The following is a 21,788-nucleotide window of genomic DNA, read 5'->3' as shown; positions in this document are numbered from 1 at the left end:
ACCTCAGTTCCTCTCTGAGCCTCAGCTGACTCCTCTGTAAGGTGATGTGGTTCCCTGAGGTCACTTTTGGTTAAAGGGTGATGAGCCCACAATCCTTCTCATTGCTGCCCAAGATGAGACGAACTTTTGTGGCTGCCCCAACACACAGAGCTGTTGAAATCCCAGATCCTACCCAAATATCTGAACACCCGCCTTGGCCTCCTTCAGAAGCCTCCCTCACAGGAAGGCGCTGAAGTAGGACATCTTCACGGAATGCCGGATTGCAAAGATGGATTTTATGGCACATTTGACAGACAGTATCTCAGGTGAGCCTCACAACAACCCTGTGAGGTAGGTGCTACAGGTATTATTGTCTCCACTTGATAGCTGAGAAAACTCAGGGCCATATGGCTGGAGGGATCAGGCAGAATTGGAACTCGGGTCTTCCTGACTCCAAGCCCAGCGCTCTTTCTACAATCCGATTCTGTGACATCTTTTCCTCTAAAGAGAAAGGACAGATCAGGAGCCAGAAAATCTGGCTTCTCTGAACCTCGGTTTCCTCATTTGTATATTGGGGACAACACCTCCTTTTTGAGGAGCCTGTAAACTTCAGTCCCACGAGATAACAGCTGCTGAAGTCCCGTTGGCCCTGAATGGCCACCCTGCCCTGGCTCCGTCCTATGCTCCTTGGCAGCCTGGGCCACTTAATTACGTGGGCTCTGACCTAGATCTTGTCTCATAGGCTTCTTCCAGTCTCTGCTTTCCTTGAGACCTTATGGAGGGTTCTCTTCAGAGCATAGTTGTGCTTCTCCAGCCGCACAGCAGACCGCTCCATCTCCTTGTGCTCTCTCTCCAGGCGACTCAGAGCTCTCTGCAAAGTGGAGATTTTCTCTTTCAGGGCGTGATTCTCCCTCTGGAACTTCTGGGCCGAGGCTATGGCCTCCTCCTTGCTTTGTCGCTGTCTGTGCACAATCTGGGGCAGAGAAGAGAGAAATGGCAGCATGGATCCTCTGGGAAGGACCCATCCCATCTGGCCTCTCCTGTGGGACCATGGACAGGGTACCTTCACCTTCTTTTTACACCAGCACTTAGTACAATGGCTGGTACACAGCAGGTGTCTAATACATGCTTGTTGTTGCTGTTGATGATGACAGCCTCAGTTGGGCCTCAGTTTTCTGTAAAATGCAGTGGTTGGATTGGACGACCTGAAAGATCCTTTCAGCTACAAATCTACGATCTTAGGAAAGCAGTGAGAAAGCTGCAGGGATTTTTGGCCGGTAGTTTTTTGACCCTGTGAGGTACATGTTGCAATTGTCCCCATTTTATGGATGAGGAAACTGAGGCTCAAAAACTTAAAGTGACTTGCCCAAGATTGTCTGAGGCTGGATTTGAACACAGCTTCCTGAGTCTAGGCCTGGCTCTAACCACTGTACCACCCAGCTGATAGTGTATTAACTTGTTAGTCATTGGGCAAAGTTGTCATGCTTAGAGTAGCAACAAATTGATAGTCTAAAAAATATGTGAGTTATAGGATCATAGATTTCCAGCTGAAAAGGATCTTCGATGCCAGCAAGTCCAAGGTCCTTCATGTTACAGACTGGGAAACTAAGACATAAAGAGGTTAGATGATTTGCCCAGGGTCTCACGGCAAAGACATCTGAGGCAGGAATAAAACTCAGGTCTTCCTGACTCTAAATCACCCCCCCCCCCATTCATTAGATCAAAGCTCTTGCCCACCCGTTCTAGCTAATGTTCTAGAGCTCTCCTTCTAGGTCTTTTAATTTTTTGTGAGTTCCTGCATAGCGCTCCTGTCCACCTGTTATGTCTCTGTCATTGGATCATTCATTTAGAGGGGGAAGTGGTCTGAGAGGCCACTGATTTCAGTCACCCCATCTTATGGCTCAGGGAAGGTGACTGACTTACCTACAGTCACACTTAGTATCAAAGGCTGGATTTGTACCTAGGTCTTCTGATTCTGGGTCCAATATCCTTTCCTCTGCACCAGAATGTGACATGATCCACCTTCTCTTCCAGGGATTTGTGGCATGGATGGGGTTTTATTTGGCCACTTGCCACACAAAGACTTTCACTTGTAATACCTCATAGCCCCTTTCTACTCACTATGCCCTGCTGCCCCAGGGCCACAGACAATTCAAGTTCTTCTCAGATAATGGAGTTCCATGATACTCAAACATGCCGTCTCACAGAGTGCCGTTTTGCTCAGCATTATATTTGACAAAAATGAATATTGCAACCATAGCTGTGATTCCTGATTTAGATAAGTAGTCTTTGGAGATTAGGACTTCTACCCTTGTATGTATGTCTGAGATCTTGGAAATAATGCAACCAAAATGAACGGTTTGTGGAGGTCTCCAGTGGAGTGCCTCAGGGATTCCATACTATTTAACATTTCTATCAGTGTCTTGGATGAAAGGGTAGTTGGCATGCTCATCACATTTGCAGATGATGCAAAGCTAGGAGGGACAGCCAATGCCATAGATGATGGTCAGAATGCAAAGGGATTTCATTGGACTAGAATCCCAATGGGCCATGGTAGGCAAGATGAAATTTAAGAGAGGATAAATCCAGCTGCCATGATGCTAAGAGGGAGAAGCAGGGTCTCCTTTCCCCTTTCCTCTTTCCCTCCTGCCCATCCTGTTGCTTCCCCTCTCACCCTGTGCCCTTTTCCTGTGCTGTTCTTTGACTCAATCTTCTTTCTTCTTCTCCCCTCCTTACCTCCTGCAGATGCTCCAGCTGCCCTTCCAGGTCCTGGCACCTCATCTCCAGCTGGGCCAGCTGGCTCTCCAGGCGCTTCCCTCTTTCTGCCAGGCTATGGCTGTGTCTCTTGCTGTCACACAGAGCCTGGCGGGCAGAGTCCAGATGCTCCTGCAGAGGAAATCAATGTAAATGTCATAATTGTACTTCAGCTTACAACAAATCTGGCTCTTGGGAACATGGGAAGATGAAATTGTGTGGAGATGATGACTTCCCTTTGCCCTCAGACCTCAGATCTCCAGGGGTTTGCATGCCAGGCGGCTTGGTGAATAGAATGCTAGCTCAGAGTCCAGCTTCAATCCTGTCTCAGGCACCTAGTAGTTGAGAAGCCAAGTTGACAAATATTTTTCAGGCACCCTCAATGTGCCAAGCACTATGCTAAGGGCTGGGTATACCATGAAAGGCAAACCACAGTCAGTTTCCCTCTTGGACCTCACAGTCTGGTCTCTTAAACTCTCTTGGCCTCTGTTTCCTCATCTTTAAAATGAGGGGGTTGGATTCTATCCCACAGAAGTCCTATCCAGTTCAGACTCTTTAGAAATGGCATAATGATGAGGGGGATGGCGTCAGAGAAAACTTGGAAGAGTTGTATGAACTGATGTGAGCAGAACCAGGAGGACAATTTCTACAATGACAACAATATTGTAAAGATAAACAACTTTGAAAGACTTGGGAGCTCTGATAAACACAATTACCAATCACAATTCCAGAGGGCTCATGATGGAATATGCCACCTAACCGCTGATAGAAAGTGATGGATTCAGAGGCAGATTGAGACATAGATTTTTTTGGACATGGCCAATGTGGGGACTGGTTTTGCTTGATTATAGACATGATTACATCAAGGGCTTTGTTTTTCTTTTCTTCTCAATGGGGGTGAGAGTGGGGAAGCGGGAGGGAGAGAAAGTGAAGCTTCATTTGAATATAAAAAAATTTAATATAAAAAACAATGGAATAATGATTTCTAAATATTGATGCCCAATATCCTTGAATCTTAATGCTGAACTTTTGGCCATCCCAATGCCCTGGGTTGGGGGGAAGGGCAAAAAAATGCAAGCAAATCAAAGCTCAGTCCATTAAGACGTTTTATAATGTAATGATTTGCCCAAGTTGAGGAAACCACGCACTGGGCTGGAAACATCATCTAGTTAAGGCTGAATGGCTCTTCAGAATAGGTTTTGTGTTATGTACAAGGGAGGCATGGGGGGTCATGGACACACACGTACATTTAGGCAGAATGGGCTGACATTGACATTTGGGGCATCCTCTTTAATATCAAGATTTGAAATATGAGTAGAAACTTGTGGCTCTGGATGGCGGTCACCCAGTCCTGGTGGAGGCCCTAGGTTAAAGGTCCTTGAGGACAGGACTATTTAATTTTTGACGTTGCATCCCTAGCTCTTAAGAGCTAGGTGCCAGCACATAAGAGGGGCTAAATTAATGCTTATTGATGAGCTGAGTGATTATATAGATATATGTATGTATATGTACGATACTAGCATGTGTAGAGTACTTTAAGATTCGCAAAGCACCATACTCATGTTATCTTACTTCAGCCTCATAACAATCCTGGAAAGTGTTGCTGCATGAATGAAAGCATTTCTTATATTTCTGGACATTAATAACAGGACACCCAAACTTTTTTGGGGGCAGCTAGGTAGCACAATGGATACAGCACTGGCCCTGGAGTCAGGAGGACTTGCGTTCAAATCTGGCCTCAGACATTTGACGTTTACTAGCTGCGTGACCCCGGACAAGTCACTTAACCCCATTGCCTAGCCAAAAAAAAAAACCCCCAAAAACCAAAAACCAAAACAAACTGTTTGGTTCATGTGCCACTGAAAGTAAAAAAAAAAATCTGGCAATTTATCCCCAATGTTGTCTAGTGATTTTATGATCAAATATTATTTCATCTTTATCTCATCTTTTTTATGACTATTTTCTATATGTTTTGTAATATATTGAATAATAATAATTAATAATAATAATTTGCATTCCTATGGTGCTTTAAGTTTTGCAAAGCACTTTTTATGAGTTTTCTCATTTGTTCCTCACAACAACCTGGGAGGCATTGGTCTGGGACCCTTGGGTAATGAGTGTTTGAATGAATGAATGAATGAGGGGGTGAAAAACAAGTATGAAGTGCTTACTATGTGCTAAGAGCTTCACTAAGCACTGGGAACACAGTTTCTGTCTTCAGGGAGCATTCATTCTAGAGAAGATGATAACATATATGAAAATAATCTATCATGGGCTTGCCATGTGGCAGGTGATGAAAAAGAAGCAGGAGAGATGTGAGTTGTCAAGGGGCAAGTGCGCTGGGGTTTGACATGCATGTTCTTTATATATGTGCCCATCTGGATACATGTCCTGGCCACACATGCTTCCAACATAACTACTGTCCACATCTATTCCCTAAACACATATGTTCCCTACATGTGTGCCTCTCCCATGTGACATCTGGTTTCTCTCTTCTCACTGATGGTGCATCTATTTGTAGAAGAGGTTGATGCAGGTTCATAGAGGAAATACTCTATCGTCACTTCTCTTACTATGACTTTTCATTTAATACCTTTTCTTTGAATTAATTGTGTTCTCTGACTAGTCAGCAAAAGTAAACACACTGGTGGAGGCTCTTGATCTATGGGTTTGAGTAGATGTTGACCTATAGGGTATCTTAAATCTGAAGTAGCATTTCTGGGATTCTTAAGTTATGAAGCCAGTGATTTACATAGGGAATCATTTCAGAAAGAGCCATCTGTGTGCACTCCTACAGTTAACTTAGTGGAGATGAGAAGACATTGAATGCCACCACATCTTCTACCTGATCTTCTTAAACAGGGCGTTTCCTGAAAAGCAGGAAATGGATGAACATACAGACATTGACTCTGATTATCACCATTCCTCGGAGAAGGGGAATGGACACTGAAAAAAAATGACCATAACAAAGAGCCCCAAGGAGTGCAGAAGCTGCCCTGGCCAGCAAATCCTTGTCCTCACAGGGCAGAGACCCAGCTGCCCAGGCAACATCAGCTCAAACTATCTCTTTTTTTCCAGAGCAGGATAGAAGAGGATGAGAGATTGCAAATCATCTTCGTCACAGAGCGATGGAGAACCAGGGCAGGACGTAGAACGGTCCCAGCCCTGCCACTAACTAGATGTGGAGCTATGTCATCTGCCTTCTCTGAACCTCAGTCTCCACATCAGAAATGTGAGGGAGCTGGATAAGATGCCATCTCCTACCATAGAGGCATGGTCTGCATGCCCTGCTGATAACTCTGAAGACGGGACAGAGGGAGAGAGAGGCCGCTATGGTGGCGGTGATGGGGTGTGTGCTCATTGTCCCTCTCTCCAGCCTCTTCTCTTTGGCCCCCCCTTCCTCCTCCTCCTCCTCCTCTGTGGTTGAGGAAGGGTAGGGTTAGAAGGCTGGGGGTGGGGGAGGGCAGGGCGTCAAGATTTAATGAAGAGATGAAGTGATCTGGAGAAACTGGATCAGACTAGTCTGAAGGGGGAAACTGGTTGATTTGGGGAAAACTGAGGTCACGCCTTTGGCACAGGCTCTGGTCACACAAACCTGGCGTGTATAATCTTTCGTGCCCCGGAGGGCAATGAAGTCAATCCACACCATTCTCTGTCCTCGGCTAAGTAACACCAGGTGCTCTGGGCTTTCGGCTGAAGGCAGCAAACATTTATTGCCGAGAGTGCGGGATCGTAGCTCGCTCTCATGTGTCACCTTCTTAATAAGCAAGGTAGAGGGGGGTGCGATGGCACGAGCTCTTTCGGGGCCGTGGGAGTCCGTGGCTCCCATTGCCATCTGCTCACTACTGGGAGAGCGAGTGAGTCATGTGGCTTTTTGAGGTCTAGGTTATCTCATCCAGAGAACAGGGAGAACGTTTCCTTGAGAAGCAAAGCGACACGGAAGAGAGATGGCTGGCCTTGTAGCCGGGAACACGGGTTCAAGCCGTGTCTCTGATACGTCATAGTGACAGCTTAGATTTAGAGCCCAGGGAGGAAATATCGCCGGTCTCGCAGAGGAGCGGGGCTCTGATCTCCCCTCTGACTATTTGTACTTGGGTTGCCTTCCTGAGCCTCAGTTTCCTCCCCTTCAATGGGAGGGGGAGGGACTGGGTGATACCCTCTGATGACCCTTCCAGAACTATGATACTGTGATGTATCACTTTAAGGGACAGAAGCTCATGGCTCAGATGGGGACATTGAGAGTCAAAAAGTGGGAGGGATTTTTCCAGGTAACTGAGGCAGGATTCGAATCCAGGTCTTCCTGGCTTTCGGTCCACCACACTCTGCCCTGGGCTGCACTGGCTCTCAGACAATGCCTAACATACTAGCTGCTCTGCCCGTCACCTTCGGGCCATAGGCAGCTGTCCAGGTTCTGGATGGGCGCTGACCCGCCTGGAGGTCCAAACCCCAAATGTACGTAAGTATGGGCATTGGGTCCACATCTCAGTGTTGATACAGTCTGTCCATCCTGTGGGATATGTATACATATATGCACACACGTCTACCATGTGATTATGCAAACGTGTCACACCGGCTCTCTGAAGTGTCACACTGACCCAGAGTTCACATTCTATGATTCTGTGAAAAACAGTCAAGAAAGTGTCTTTTGCGGCCTTTCCACTCCCCTTTTTTGATCCCCTTGTCTAACTTTCCTGGTCTCCAGGTACCTAGCACCCGTCAAGTTGCCCTTTCCCCATCCATCTCCAGTCCACTCAGATCTGCCAGTATTTCTCTTCCCTCCAAGTCAAACAATTCTCCCCTAAAAGACTAGAATCTTCTCATGGGGCATTTTAGATGATTCTAGATGAGGGTAAATGTTTGGTAATGGGAGGAGGGATTGGAGATTGATCTTCCCACTCCCACCCGCAGCCCCAGTCCCAATCAGCTGTGAGGCATCACTTAATTATAGCATTAGCCTAGAGAAGAAAAACACAGGAGAGAAAAAATATAAAGGTCTGGCACTGGATTTCTATTGTGTGGATTCACAGAACTAGGTAGAAGTTACAGAGAGGCAGATTTGGTATTAATAAAAGAAGAAAACTTCCTAACAGCCAGAGCTGTCCCTAAGTGGAATTGGTGCTTTAGGATATAGTGAATTGCTTATTACTGGATACCTTCAAGTGGGACTGGATGGCCCCTCCTCAGGTATACTGGTCAGTCATGAGTTAAATTAGATGGCCTCTGAAGTGCCTTTCACTTCTGAGAGTCAGTGACTCCCGAAATCTCTGATTCCAAGAGTCTCTAACTGTGATTCTAATTCTGAGGTTCTGTAATGCCCTGGTTGGGAGGCACCATCCTTCTGCAAACCTGGGATTCTTTGTATCTACTCTTAAGGTATCTGGGCCATGTTTCTGAAGTCTCTGTTTCTGAGAGTTTGGTATTCCAAGTCCTAACACTTTGGTATTCTGAGATTCCCCCTGACCCCCCACTCTTCGAGATCTTGTGATTCTGAAATCTTAGAATGTGGTGTTCTGTGATTTGGAGATTCTGGGGTTCCGATTCTGGGGTGATTCTGAGATTTCATGACTGGTTCTGGGATCCTGTGGGAGAATTCTGGGATTCTTGATTCCCAAGGTTCTGTGATGCTTGGAATTTGCGTTTTGGGGTTGTGATTCAGAGATAGGGTCAGAGATGATTCTGACAGTAACATTTGGAGATGTGGTATCATCTGGCTTTTAGATTTTGGGATTCTGAAATACTTGGGATTCTTTTGCTTCTGTGGTCCCGGGATTCTGATTTGGAGATCATGTTTCTCCATAGCTCAATGATTCTCATTCTTGAGATGCTGAGAGCCTGGGAGCGTGAGATCCTGGGGTTTGGAGACTATAATTTGAAGATTTATTCTGAGACTCTGGGATTCTGCTTTTAAAGTTCTGGGACCCGAATGAATTAAAGAGCAAGGCCTCCAGGAGCACACCATCCAGCCGACCTCCTTCAGCTCCTTTGCAAGCTTTTGTGTCTGTCTGGCTTGGGAAAGCAAAGACTGGAGCTGGTCAGGGATGCCTTCCATATTGTCTCATTTTTGTTCGGCAGTGGCTTGATTGTTGTTTTCTGTACCTGACCTTTCACCTCCAGTCTCTGAGACTTTGCATGTGTGGTCCTCCAGGTCCACACTGTGCTCCTTACTTACCACCACCTTGGAGGAGCCCTCACTTCCTTCAGAGCAGAGCTCAGGCTCCCTGTCTGTATAGAGAAGGACTTTCCACCTCCTAGTATTATCTTCCTCTCCTTCCCCAAGCTGCTCTGGATATATTTTATTCTTTTTCTTTACTTCTCCAGATACATGTGGCACCCCTCCCCTCAGTAGAACATAAGCTCCTTGAAGGCAGGGGCTGTTTCATTTTTGTCTTTGGATTCCCAGGGTCCAGTACAGTGCCAGGCTGTACACAGTAGGTTCTCAATTAATGCTTGATAAGTTAAAATGAAGGTCTAGTGTACATATTGGCAACATATTTACCTAATTTAAGCAATGTAGCCAAGGCATTTTCTTCATCAGTCAGTAAGCATTTATTAAGCACTTTCTGTGTACCAGGTTGGTACACAGTAAGTGCCAGGGATACAAAGACAGGCAAAAACCTCTGCCTTCCAGGCAGTTATGTTATAATGGGGAGACAACATGCAAATAACTAGGTACATACAAGACATGGACAGTGTAAATGAAAGCTGTCCTAGAGGGAATGGCTAACAATGGGGCAGGGGTGGGGAAGGAGAGATGGGAAAGACCTCCTGCAGAAAGTCAAATTTGAGCTGAGTCTTGAGGAAAACTGGGGAATTCGGGTTAGGGAATGGTGGGGTTAGAGCAGGAGGTGTGAGAACAGTTCTCCTTCCTTTCCTTTTTCCTATTTGAGTAACTATGGAAAATAAAAGTGTCACCCCAAGAGATATGAACCGGAGAGCAATGGGTGGGGTTGGTATCTGGAGCCAGATTGGCACAAAGGGAAAAAAAAGGTAACTGGCCAAGGGACCTGCAGAAAGTGAGCTGTGATAGCCAGCAGAAGAGAGATCTTTTGGGAGATATTTCTCTGCCGCCATCTTGCTTTAGGGAGATGACATTAAAATACTGGTGGGTAATGTGATGGAAGGGGTCCTACAGAGCTATATAGAATGGCTTGGGGAAGAAGAGAGATCCCTGGAGAGATTCCCAACCTGTGCTCACTCTCCCTCTTCAAGAAGCAGAGAGCCAAGAGCCATTCCAGACTAGGGAGCCATTGTCCTTGGTTGGGACTGTCAGTAAGCAGGGATTTGCATACATCTTTGGGACTAGTTGTTTTTAATAAAACCCTGGAATATTGTGAATTGCATGCTGGTCAGTAGGGAGTCAGTCTCTGTATCCTCATAGGTGCCAAACATTTATTGTCCCAGGGTTCCAGAGTGGGAGAGGGCCCTGAGGGAAGAGAGTAGGGTGACCATCACAGTATACCCCGACCTTTTGGGTCATGAGAAACTCCATGAAATGAAGGTAGCATTGGAAGTATAGTGTTGTAACCTGAGTTGGTCTGAACCCAGTGTGCGTCAGTGAGCACCCAAATCGTTCCTAATGCAGGCAGAATTTGGTCTTTAAAAACGTGAGGATGCACCAATGTAAGCTGTGCTTCCTGGTCTATCTTTCCATCTTAGCAGCAGCACAGGTCTCTCCTGACTCACAGAGGAGCCAACCCCCTTTCCGACCCCCGCACCTCCTCTCCCCTGCTGGCCTGGGATTCCAGTCACCATGGGTGACATAAAACATGTGCCTTGAGCCCTGACTCTAAGCCCACCTGCCTTGAAGACTCAGTCCAGGTGCCACTTCCCACAGGAAGACTTTCCTGGCTGCCTCGCCCCCATCCTCCACCTTCTGGAGCCTTCCCGGCTGTTACCTTCCATCTCCTCTGGATCTTGTATCTACCCATTTATAGTAAAAGTAGAAGCGTCTTGAAGACAGGACTGTGGTTTTTGTTTTCCTCTGTGTCCTCAGGACCCAGCACGATGCATGACACATTGTGGGCACTTAGTGAATGCCCATGATTGGCCTCAGCCTGGGCACCCTGTGCCATTCGTTGGCTCTGATGGCGATATGGTCCCTCACCTGAAGCAGCCGCCGGTCGCGTTCGGCAGCTGCCAGTGCCTTGTGGAGCTGGGCCACATCCTCCTGGAGGCTGCAGGAACCACTGGTAGCATTCGCCAGGGCCTGGGTGAGGCTCTGCACACGCTCCTCGAGGTGCCTCTCTGCCTCCTCGGTCCTGGCCAGCTCGTGCCTCAGATGGTTGACCTCCTGCTGCCGGGAGGCCAGTCTGGCCGTGCTCTCCTCCAGCTGGGCCCCGAGGCCCTGCACCTGCTCCCGGTAGGCCTGGACCTCTACTTCCCGGGTGCTCAGACTACTCTGGGCCCGCTGAAGATGCTCTTGGGTGGTCTGGTGACTCAGCTCCAGCTTGGTGGCCCGGCACTCGGAGGCCTCCAGGGCTTCCTTGAGTTTCCATTTTTCTGAGTCCAGCTTAGCCTCTTTGGCCTTCAGTCTGCTGACCTTCTCCTGGGAGGTAAAGAGAGTCACAGTAAAGAGGCCTTTCAAGCCTGCATGGGCCCCGGGCTCCTGGCAGGCGCTTGCCAGCCCTCCCCCTCACTCCTTCCTGACCTAGGATCTGCTGGCAGACTCAGGCTCCTGTCTCCTATGCCTGGAGGTGCAGGCAGAGCAGAGGCCGCTGAAGGGGAGACATGGCACCCAGAAGCACTGATGCCCTAGAGACAGAGCATAAGACCCTCAAGCAGAAGGAATTGAGCCCAAGCTCCTCATTTTCCCAGTGAGGAGACTGTGGCCCAAATAGGGATGAACCCATGTTCACAGAATCACCGGGCTGGAAGGCACCCACCTGGACAGGAATCCTCCTTCCACCTTACCTGGCAAGCCATGATGCAGCCTGTGCCTAAAGGCAGTGGGGGAGAGAGAGCCCATGCTCCTTCCCGAGGCAGCCTGGCTCATTTTGGGACAGCTCGAGTTGTCTTGCATGAAGCATTAATCTGCTTCTCTGCTCTGCAGGAGGCAGTGTGGTAGAGCAGAAAGAGTGTAGGGCCTGGGTTCGAATCTGGCCTCTGATGTCCCCAGCAATATCATTGTGGGCAAGTCACGTCACCAAGGCCTTGGTTTCCTTACCTCCAAAATGACTGATAGCCTCTGAGAGTCCTTCCAGCCCTACATCTGTGATCTATAGTCTGGGAATTTCAACCCCTCACCCCTGGGGCAGCCTCTGAGATCAGGCAGAGCAAGTCCATGATGCAATGGGAGAAATGGATGGCCCCGAGCAACCGTGCTGGACATGAGGACACCAAGTCCTGCCCTCAAAGAGTCTACTTTCTAACGGGGCGCACACCCTATCAATAAGGAGACGCCTACGAGACAGGTCCCAAGTAGACAGAAGGCAACCCAAGGGAGGAAGTGTCAGTGGCTTGAAAGCTGGGGAAAGGCCTCTTAGACAAGGCTGTAGAGCTGAGTCTTGAAGGAAGCGAGGAGAACCAGGAGGCGGACGTGTAGCAGACCACGTTGCCGTCTGGTGTTTCCTCCATCTGCTTCACAAACACATGAGCACTGGGCTCGGGGGCTGCCTTGGCAGTATTTTGATCCACTGCACTAACTGTCAGCACTGGGAGAAATGCCCTGGCACTTTGAGTAGGTTAGGGGGTTCCCCCCTGCCATGGAATCCCAGCTTTCCTGATTACTCCTATCTCCTTTATCACTAAGGTCTCTTGTAGGTTTAAACCTTGTTATCCTAACTGAGATAATAACTTATCCATTAGAGTATGCCAAGACCGGATGAATCTGAGCAGGGGAGTAAAGAACTTGGATAACAACAGTACCAGGACCTGCTGCATTAAGGCTGTCTGCTGACTGACCTTCTTGTGGCCCATGACCAGCCTCAAGTAACCAGTCGGCCAACCAGCATTTATAAAGTGCCTGCGAGTAAATGAATGAGAAGAAGGAAGTGGATTGGTAAAGCAGAAAACAGGCTTAATTTGGAGTCCTAGGACCAGAGTTCAGATCCTACCTCCCCTTACTGCCTGGATGACCTGGGCCTCACTTTCTTTGTAAAATGAGGGGGTTTGACCAGACAACCTCCACGGTCCCTCCTAGCTCTGACTCTGTGATGCCATAAGCTTATAATTATGTGTATTTGAAAAGGCTCCAGGCATATTCCAGGTCAAAGATCGCTGGCTGGAAGGAACCTGAGAAGGCATTTTATTCAACTCTTCGTGTTAAAGATGGGAAACAGGCTCAGGGAATGGGAGCCCAGGGTCACCCATCCTATCAGACCTCTGGAGTTGGAAGGGATCTCAGAGGTCATCTATCTAGCCCATCCCCCTCCTTGTACAAAGGAGGAAATGGAAGCCTCGAGAGGGATGTAACTTGCCCAGGGTCACACGGAGCAGCACAGCTGGTATCTGCAGGTGACAGGAAGTCAAGCTTAGATTCAAATCCTCCTCTTTTAACTTCACCACATTCAGGGTTCTTCCCCCTGCCCCACCCTTTCACTGAGGACTTTCACTGGGTTGGGATTTCTGGGGCAGCAATAGCTGATGGTTACACAGTTTACAAAGGTTACATAGTTACAAGGTTCATAAAGCGCTTGAGGTGCATTGTTTCACTTGCTCCAAGACTGGGATAGCCCCAGGAAGTATGTTCTCCAGTGATCATTACCCCCATTTTACATAGGAGCAAAGTGAAACTCAGATAAAGGGTCTTGACTATAGTCCTAAGGCCAGGGAACTAGTAAGATGCCAGGAGCTTCTGCCCTGTGTCTAAGAGTATAGGCGCTGTATTTAACACTGATTGAATTGCTTCACCTCCTTGCCCTGTCCGCCTCCAATTGGAATCAATACCTCCTCTGTTCTGACTTACTCCGAGGTGAAAAACAGCCATTCCTGCACCTCCGTCCCGCAGCTGGCCCCACTACCAATATTACCAGGAAAGGTAGAAAAGGAGAGTCACATCATAGCATGCCATAGATGCTGACACCTTGAAGGAACCTGAAAGATCTATTTTAATACCCTCAATTTACATACGAGGAAACTGAATCCTAGGGAGGCAAAGTTCCTGTTGAGAAACCCCTCAGTTCTTTCATCATGGTCCAGTTCTGCTGGGCAACATTACCACTCCAAGAAAGCCAGGAAGTGAGATCAGTGGAAACACTACTTCTTATTCTAAGAAAATACGTATCTTTTATAATTACCGCTGAAGGCATGAGCAGAGTTGAATTCATGGTAGCACTTTTAAGCTTTGCAGAATACTTTATCAGTATTATATCATTTGATCCCGACAATAAGACTGTGAAGAGTAAGTCCCCATGTGAAGGAAAATTATCTAAAGAAACTAATATGAATCCACACGGAACTCACTGGCTACTTACATTAAAAAAAAAAAAAGAAAAGAAAAAGAAAACACACTGCTGGGGGAAGGATGCCGGGGAAAACTCAAAAGCATTCTGGCAGGAAATAGGTTTAGACCAGCTCTTACACCACACACCACAAATGAAAAAGTGATTTGAATTTGAAAGGTCATGCCACAAAAAATTTAGAGATCAGAAAGTGGTACTTTTCAGAATTATAGTTGGAGAAGAGTTCATAACCAAATGAGGTTTTTATAAAAAAGGACAAAACAAGTAATGTCAATAATATAATGGAAATACTTTCTTAAGATAAAAATTAAGGCAACTAGAATAATAAGAAAAGCTATTAAGTGGTGAAATTTTTCACACTGAATTTCCTAGTTAAGAGATTGTTAGCCAAGATATACAAGGGAACAAAAATATGAAGTCGTGCTCTTAAGGACATAAACCATTTTCAGAAGAATTGCCAACTTCTAAATACCCATAGGAAAGAAGGTTTCAGATAATGAATCCTGAGGGAAATACTAATTAAAAGAGCTCCAAAGTCACTTCCTATCCGTCCAATTGATAAAAATGACAAAAGAAGTTGGAAGTGTTGGGAGGGCTCCAGAAAGATAAAGCACCACTACTACCCTTTTGGTGGGATTGCTATTAGGTCTGACCATTTCGTAAAACATTTTGAATTATGGTGACAAAAATTAATTAAACTGTTCAAACCTTCTGATCGTAGACTGAGTAAATGCTCTAAGGAATTTAAAGACAGAAAGGATGATCCTATGCATTACAAAATATTTATTGTGGGGGCAAAAAAGTGGAACCAGAGTGGGTACCCATTGATTGAGGATTAGCTATGGAATAGTAATGGAATGGAATGTGAAAGAACCACGTGAGACATTTAGCAAAATGCTGAAATCCTTGTGTGAATGGATGCAGAGCAGAAAGAGCAGGACCAGGAGAGTCATCATTATGACCACAGTGATTTCTGGACTATTGTGTTCTCTTCTAGGCACCACAGTTTCTGGCGAACCTTGTTAAGTGGCAAGAAGATGTAGTAGTTAGGGCTTGGAGTCAGGATGGACTGGGTTCAAATCCCATCTCAGATATTTATTAGATGTATGATTCTGAGCAAGTCACTTCACTTCTCTGAGCCTCAGTTTCCTGATCTGTCAAATGAGAGGTTGGCCTTGATGGCCTCGAGGGTCCGTTCTGGCTCTAAATCTATGCTCCACTGATCCATGAAGCAGCAAAGTGTCCCAAGGAGGGTGATCGAGATGGTGAAAAGCCTCATGATCTGCTCCACAAGTAGGGGCTGAAAAAACTGGGGATGTTTAGCCTGGGGAAGCGTCCTTGGAGGGGCATTACAGCTCATGCACGTGCTCAATCATCAAGAAGAATCAGATTTGCTCTGCTTAGCCTCAAGGGGCAGAACTGAGAATAACCAAAGTCGCCGGGAGGCAAATTTAGGCTTGAGGTCAGGAAAACCTGACTCACGTGAGAGCTGTCCAAAGTGGAATGGGCCTCCTCAGGAGGTCGGCAGGCACCCCCTCTGCCAGCACCCCTCCCCCTCCCAGACACTTCCTCTGCCAACACCCCCTCTGCCAGCGCCCCTCCACCTCCCAGACACTTCCTCTGCCGGCACCCCTCCCCCTCCCAGACACCCCTTCTGCCGGCACCCTCCCCCCTCCAATCTCACTGGGACTCTTCAAACAAAGCCTGAATGACTGATTGCTTGCCAGGTCTGCTGGAGAGGGGATTCCTGTTCAGGTGTGGGTTGAACTACATGGTTGTCGAGGTTCCCGCCAACTCCAGGATTTTGTGGTAGATAGATATTAAAGGGATTACTCCTGATATTTCACAAAAAGGAAACTGAGGCGCCAAGTCCCGGGCTCTTATCACTACACCATGCTGCCTACCCTAGGGAGAGCCATAAATGTCTTTGACTGGATTATCTCGGTCCCCTCTCCTGTGATTAGGTGACCTCAGTGCATCTCGGGGTGGGGAGGGGGGTAAGAGGGAACAGGCCACCTCCTCGTCCTTGTCTACCCATTGTGTGACTGAGCTGGCCTGGCGCTGGGCCCCGTGTGCGGCAAGGATACCCAGCATGCTCCGACGTGTCTCACGGCACGCGGGCAGCCCTGTCTGTGCTCTTATGTTTGGGGAGCGCTGTGCCCAATTTGACATCCCCGGGCTTGTTTCTGTATTGTTCGTTGATTTAATTCCCAGGGTAGCCCTGGAAACGCGGAGAGATTTACTTTCAAACAAGAATTTGACTGTTTGCGTAGCGCAGCCTCTCATTTAATTAGAGAAATATGTTTTTAATTAACTTTCCCTTGACAAATACCCTGACTTATATGGGGGGGGGGAGGAGAAATCGGTTTGCGAAACTGAAGGAAGTTGTGGAAAACCCAGAATTTCTTTTAAAAAGCTCTAGAGAACCCCAAGAGCAGCCAGAGACCCTCATTCTTGGCAGCCTCGACGTTCATTCCTGGTGAAGTGGGCACAGCAAAGCAAAGAAAGGGCAAAGAAGTCTCCTGGAGTCATGGATCTGGGTTACCAAAAATATGAATTATTTGATTTTTATAAAAGAATAGAAAAATTGGGGGCCACAAAGACCAATTAGTCTAAATCCTCTCAATTTCCAAATGAGGAAACTGAGTCCCAGAGTATGAAGCCACTTGTCCTAGGTCACTTAGGGGGTGAGAAGCAGGGCTGGAACTAGAATCCAGATCTCCTGGCTTCTCTTGGAGGATAGATCACGTGGCCTCCATCCCTCTCCATTCCTCCCAATTTGCCTTTTGTCAAAAGGAGTGCTGCTATGTGTCAAGGCCCAGCCTGGCTTCTGCTGCTGGTCGGGGGTGGAAGGGAAAAACTGGTGTGTTGTCTGGGGTTGGAGTCAGAGTTGTGGTCTAGGCAGGAAGTTCTGAGAGGGGATCATGAGGAAGAGGTGTCACAGAGGACGGGTGTTTACCAAGTCAAGGCAGAGTCTTCCATTTTGGATTCAGGCCATAGAACACAGAAAGGCAAATGTCACATCTCTGTGCTGTGTCACAGTAGAGAAAAGACCTTTGTTTGCTCAAGGATGTCTGCGATCCATGTGGAAGAAAGACACCCGTTTCTCTTGCTGATCATGGTCTAGCCTTGATGTTTGCTTTCCTGGATGCAAAATGAGTGAACTGCCAGCAGATGCTGGGGGATTCCTTGCTGGGTGTGACATGGTTGCTTTTAGCTGTGGGGTGGAGTTGGTGACCGCTGACGTGTCTTCTAGCTCTCCAGATCTGTAATGGGTTTGGTGGACAGCACTTGAATGCAATGGAGGCTAGGGCCCTGAAGCCATCTTGGGAGGCAGGGCACGTGGTGAAGAGAGCTCTGGCCTGAGGTTCAAATCCCGGTTCTGCCCACTCGCTCAATATCTGTGTGACACTGGACAAACCTCCTTGGGCCTCCATGTCCTCCTTTGTAAAAGGAGAGACTGGAAAAAGCTTCCAGCTGGAGATCCACAGTCTCCGAATTCTCTTCAAGGAGAAGCTGACCTTCACTTGTCAGGTTTCTCCTAGGAAGATTCCCGTTCAGGTAGTTTGGATTAAGATGAACACGGGACGTGGAGATGCAGACCAGGCCCTGGTACCTAGGAGGACCTTCACCAGTGATTGTGGAGTTGGGTGGAATCTGGGCCAGCCCCTTTGTTTCACGGATGAGGAAGCTGAAACTCAGGGGGGAAGGGATTTGCTCACGTTCACCTAGGGAGGAAGCAGTGGCACTGGAAGCCTCTGCCTACAAGCCTATTGTTCTAACCACTACACCACTCTTCCTCCTGTGGGCCACTCCGAGATTCTGTCAGATCGGCGGTGCGGTGCACTGAGATCCCTGGTGATCTACCTCTCTTCCTCCAGTGACCTGGAAAACTTTCTTTTGAGGTTCAGGGCCTAGCTTTCTGTTTGATTTTTGTTTTTGTTTTAGGCAATTGGGGTTAAGTGACTTGCCCAGGGTCACACAGCTAGTAGGTGTCAAGTGTTTGGTCTGAGGCCAGATTTGAACTCAGGTCCTCCTGACTTCAGGGCCGGTGCTCTATCCCCTGCACCACCTAGCTGCCCCCCAGGGCCTAGATTTCTAATAGAGATTGGCCTCAGTTGCTCAGAAGGCACCTAGGGGCTAGAGCAAGCTTTCCTCTCATATGGCTAATGCTCCCACATTCATGGAAAGGCAGAACACTTGGTTCCAGGTGCCAGAGAATGTCTGGGCTCAGCTTCTCCTGCCCCAGCCCCACGAGGGCCCCACCCACCTGCAGGCTTCTTTTCTCTTCCTCACTGGTGTGGAGGCTGTGTTCCAGCACTGACACCTGCTCTGAGCACTCCTGACGCTCCCTTTCCACCTGCCGGATGGTCTCCTCTTGCAGCATCAAGGCAGCTTGAGCGCTGTTGAGGCGCCCGTTGGCCCCTCTCTTGCCTGTTTTGTGGCAGAGAAGGAGGAATGCTGAACCCTCATCCCAACACCACCCTCCCCCCCAACTCTCTTGTGTTTGTAAGATTCTTGACTCCCTAGAAAGCCCGGGGATGAGACGCAGGGATGAGGCCTGGCCACAGAGTCTCCCACTGTTCCAGAGACTTTCTATACTTTGCATTCTGTAGGGGTAAACAATATGTACACAGATAAGCTAATGCAAGGTCATTTGAGGGGGAAGAGAGAACAACTACTGGGCAGGATCCAGGAAAGAGTTTTGCATTGATCAGATGGCCCCTGAGCTGAGCTAGGAGGAAGCTCGGAATTCTAGGGGGCAATGGTGAGGAGGAGGGGCATTCCAGGCATGGGGACAGTCTCTGCAAGGGCAAGGAGTCTGGAGACACCCCATTGAGCTTGGATAGCAGCAAGCTAGCCAGCCTTTTTTTTTTAAAAAAGAAAAAGAACCATGAATGAAGGTTCCAAATGACACTGTGTATCACTCAGCCAAGCACTGATTAAGCACCTACTGTATTCCAGGCACCATAGGAGAAACAAAGGCAGAAATGAAACAATCCCTGCCCTTCAGGAATTGCGTTCTACACCTCAACACCTCAACACCTCAAACACACCTCAAACGACTCATTCTGCCCTCTCCCTTCATCTTGCCCCAAGCCTTCTCCTTCTCCAGTTACCCTGTTTGTTGAGAGATCACTGTGCCCATTGCATACACTCATCTGTCATTGTGGAGTCATCCTTGAACCTTTCTTCTCTACACCCCCAACAGTTGCCAAGGCCTGATGATCCTCTCTTTAGAAGATCTCTAGTATTCTTCCCCTTTTCTGCACTCACATGATCACTCCCTTAGTTCAGGCGCTTGCCTGGAGTATTGCAAGAGTCTCCTAATCAATCTCCTTGCCTTATCGGTCCCCTTTCCAAAGGAGCCAGCACACAGCTGCCAAAACCCTAAGATATGGCTCTGATCATGTCACTTCCTTGCTCAGGAATTCTTTAGCAGTTCCACATTTCCTCTCTCTCTCTCTCTCTCTCTCTCTCTATCTCCTGCATTACTTCTGGGAAGCAAAGAACTCAGGAAAATATTAGGAAGATTTTCATTTCTTCTTTTTTCCTTTCTTTCAAAGCTGGCTAACTTGCTGCTATCCAAGTTCAATGAGGTATCTCCAGACTCCTTGCCCTTGCAGTGACGGTCCCCATGCCTGGAATGCCCCTTTTCCTCACCATTGTCCTCTAGAATTCCGAGCTTCCTTCTAGCTCAGCAAAGGGGCCATCTGATTTATGCAAAATCTTTCCTGGATCCTGCCCAGTAGTTCTCTCTTCCCCCTCAAATGACCTTGTATTCGCTTACATATGTACATATTATTTATCCCTAGAGAATGCAAGCTCCCTGAGGGCAGGGACTGCTTGATTTTTGCCTTCCTAACCCCAATGCTCAATATAATGTCTTACATGTAACCAGCATCTACTACAGTTTTTGAATTACATTGAATATATCAGTGAAGTGTTGGCAATTCTAGGACTGCCTCATGTCCCCTAAGGTCATGGAAACAAGTTTTATAATACCTTTTTTAGAGGTGGGCTAGTGACAGAATCTCATCTTTTCGGGGGTGACAAACCTCTCTTTTCTTGAAGGGTTTCTGTACCCCTGTTCTTGGTTCAAAGAAAAGCAAACTTGGGGCCTCCTGCCCAAGAGGATCATTAAAGTAAGTCCTGCCCTGCATGTCAGCCCCTGCTCCCAAACTATGGCAGGCTGAGCAGAGAGGGCCCCCCTGGGCTCCCTGGTTTCCAGCTCAAAGACTGCCTTCTTTTCCCATCTGTTTGCTCCTCGGCTCTCCTGCTGCCCCATCCACAATATGCTTTGCAATAAATCTTGCTTTTTTTTGCAGCAGATGAAACCATGAATTAGGTCTCTGGAGGAGAGAGATGAATGAATGACTGGCCTTCCTCAGCATCTGCCAGAGACTTTTGCAGCTGCAGAATTCGAGTTTTGCTCTGGTCAAGGTCAGCCTTCAATTCGTTCAGCTGACAGTTCAGGTTCACTACCTGGATCTGGGAGTCATCCTGGGAAGAAAGAAAGACATGTTTTCAAAAGCAGAGGATAAGGGCAGAGGGAGAAGAAGAAACTGTTGGAATTCCATCTTCCAGGCTCAATGGAAGCATAATGACAAAGACAGGATCTTAGATGGTGAGAGAGGGGACTGGAATGGGAGCCAGAAACCTGGGTTCAAATCCTGCTCCTGTAACTTCCTGGATTCTTGGTCCTGGGCAAGCCACTTAACAAATCCGGTCTCAGTGTCACAGAATAACAGAGTGTGAAGGTTGAAAGGGAATATGGTGGCCATTTAGTTCAAATTGTACACAAAGGGAATTTCCCTGATTGCACAGCTTTGAAAAGTAGTTATATACTTCTCTATGAAAACATCCCGGGAGAGAGAACCCTGTCCTTCTAGAGCCAGTGCATCCCACTTCTGGACAGCTTTGGAGTATGAGGAAACTGTTCTCCACATCAAACTGAGATTGACCCCTTTGCAGCTTCTCCTTCTGGCTCTCTGCCCTCTGAGGTCAAAGAGAACTCATCAGATCTTTCTGTACACGATAGACCTTTAAATTATTTTTTTTTTAGAATTTTTTTATTTTTAACATGTAGACCTTTAAATTCTTGAAGATAGTTATCAACTACCGCCCATCCCCCCTTCACTTCTCTATTTTAATCACACTTGGTTCCTTCAGCCAATTCTCACATGACATTAATTTTAAGGCCTTTCATCATCCTGGTTGTCCTTCTCTGGGTACTCCCTAGAATTAATCACAATCCCCCAGAAGAGGTCTGACAAGGCCAGGGTCCAGTGGGACTCCAGCCTCCCTATTCCTGGAAGTGAAGACTTCTCTGGCGTAGCCCACATCCTAGGGCAGACACATCTTGTGTTTGTGGTCCCCTAAAACTCCCAGATCTTTTTCAGAACACCAGCTATCTACTTAGGCCTCCCCCACATTGAACTTGGGAAATGGGTCATTTTGTGCCCAAGTATAAGACTTTTCATTGATCCCTATTGAATTTCATCTTATTCGGTTCAAGCCAATGTTCTCACCTGTCAAACCCTGATAGATTCTGAAATTTCATCCACTGTGTTTGCCACCTCTCCCATCTTTGGCTCACCTAAAAATCTGATGAGCACGCCAACAGTGCTTGTGCCCAAGTCTTTGTTAAAAATG

General features: G+C 47.5%; 1 protein-coding gene across 1 annotated transcript in view; it reads right to left on the bottom strand.

Annotated features, from left to right (window-relative positions):
- Nucleotides 1–269: 269 nt before the first annotated feature.
- Nucleotides 270–21,788, bottom strand: part of CROCC2 (ciliary rootlet coiled-coil, rootletin family member 2) — a 168,636-nt gene continuing 147,117 nt past the window's right edge. Inside the window, exons 29-33 of the mRNA XM_027876038.1 lie at nt 20,516–20,636; nt 18,403–18,566; nt 10,838–11,278; nt 2,716–2,865; nt 270–952 (exon numbers count right to left, since the gene is read on the bottom strand). Of these exons, the coding sequence (XP_027731839.1) occupies nt 716–952; nt 2,716–2,865; nt 10,838–11,278; nt 18,403–18,566; nt 20,516–20,636 (1,113 nt within the window). The 3' untranslated portion in view covers nt 270–715. The remainder of the gene's footprint in view (nt 953–2,715; nt 2,866–10,837; nt 11,279–18,402; nt 18,567–20,515; nt 20,637–21,788) is intronic.

This window comes from Vombatus ursinus, unplaced genomic scaffold (assembly GCF_900497805.2).
Source record: "Vombatus ursinus unplaced genomic scaffold, bare-nosed wombat genome assembly UNPS02014810.1, whole genome shotgun sequence".
NCBI classification, from domain to species: domain Eukaryota; kingdom Metazoa; phylum Chordata; class Mammalia; order Diprotodontia; family Vombatidae; genus Vombatus; species Vombatus ursinus.
Note: the sequence above shows the minus strand (reverse complement) of the source record. Positions and strands in the feature narration are given on the sequence as shown.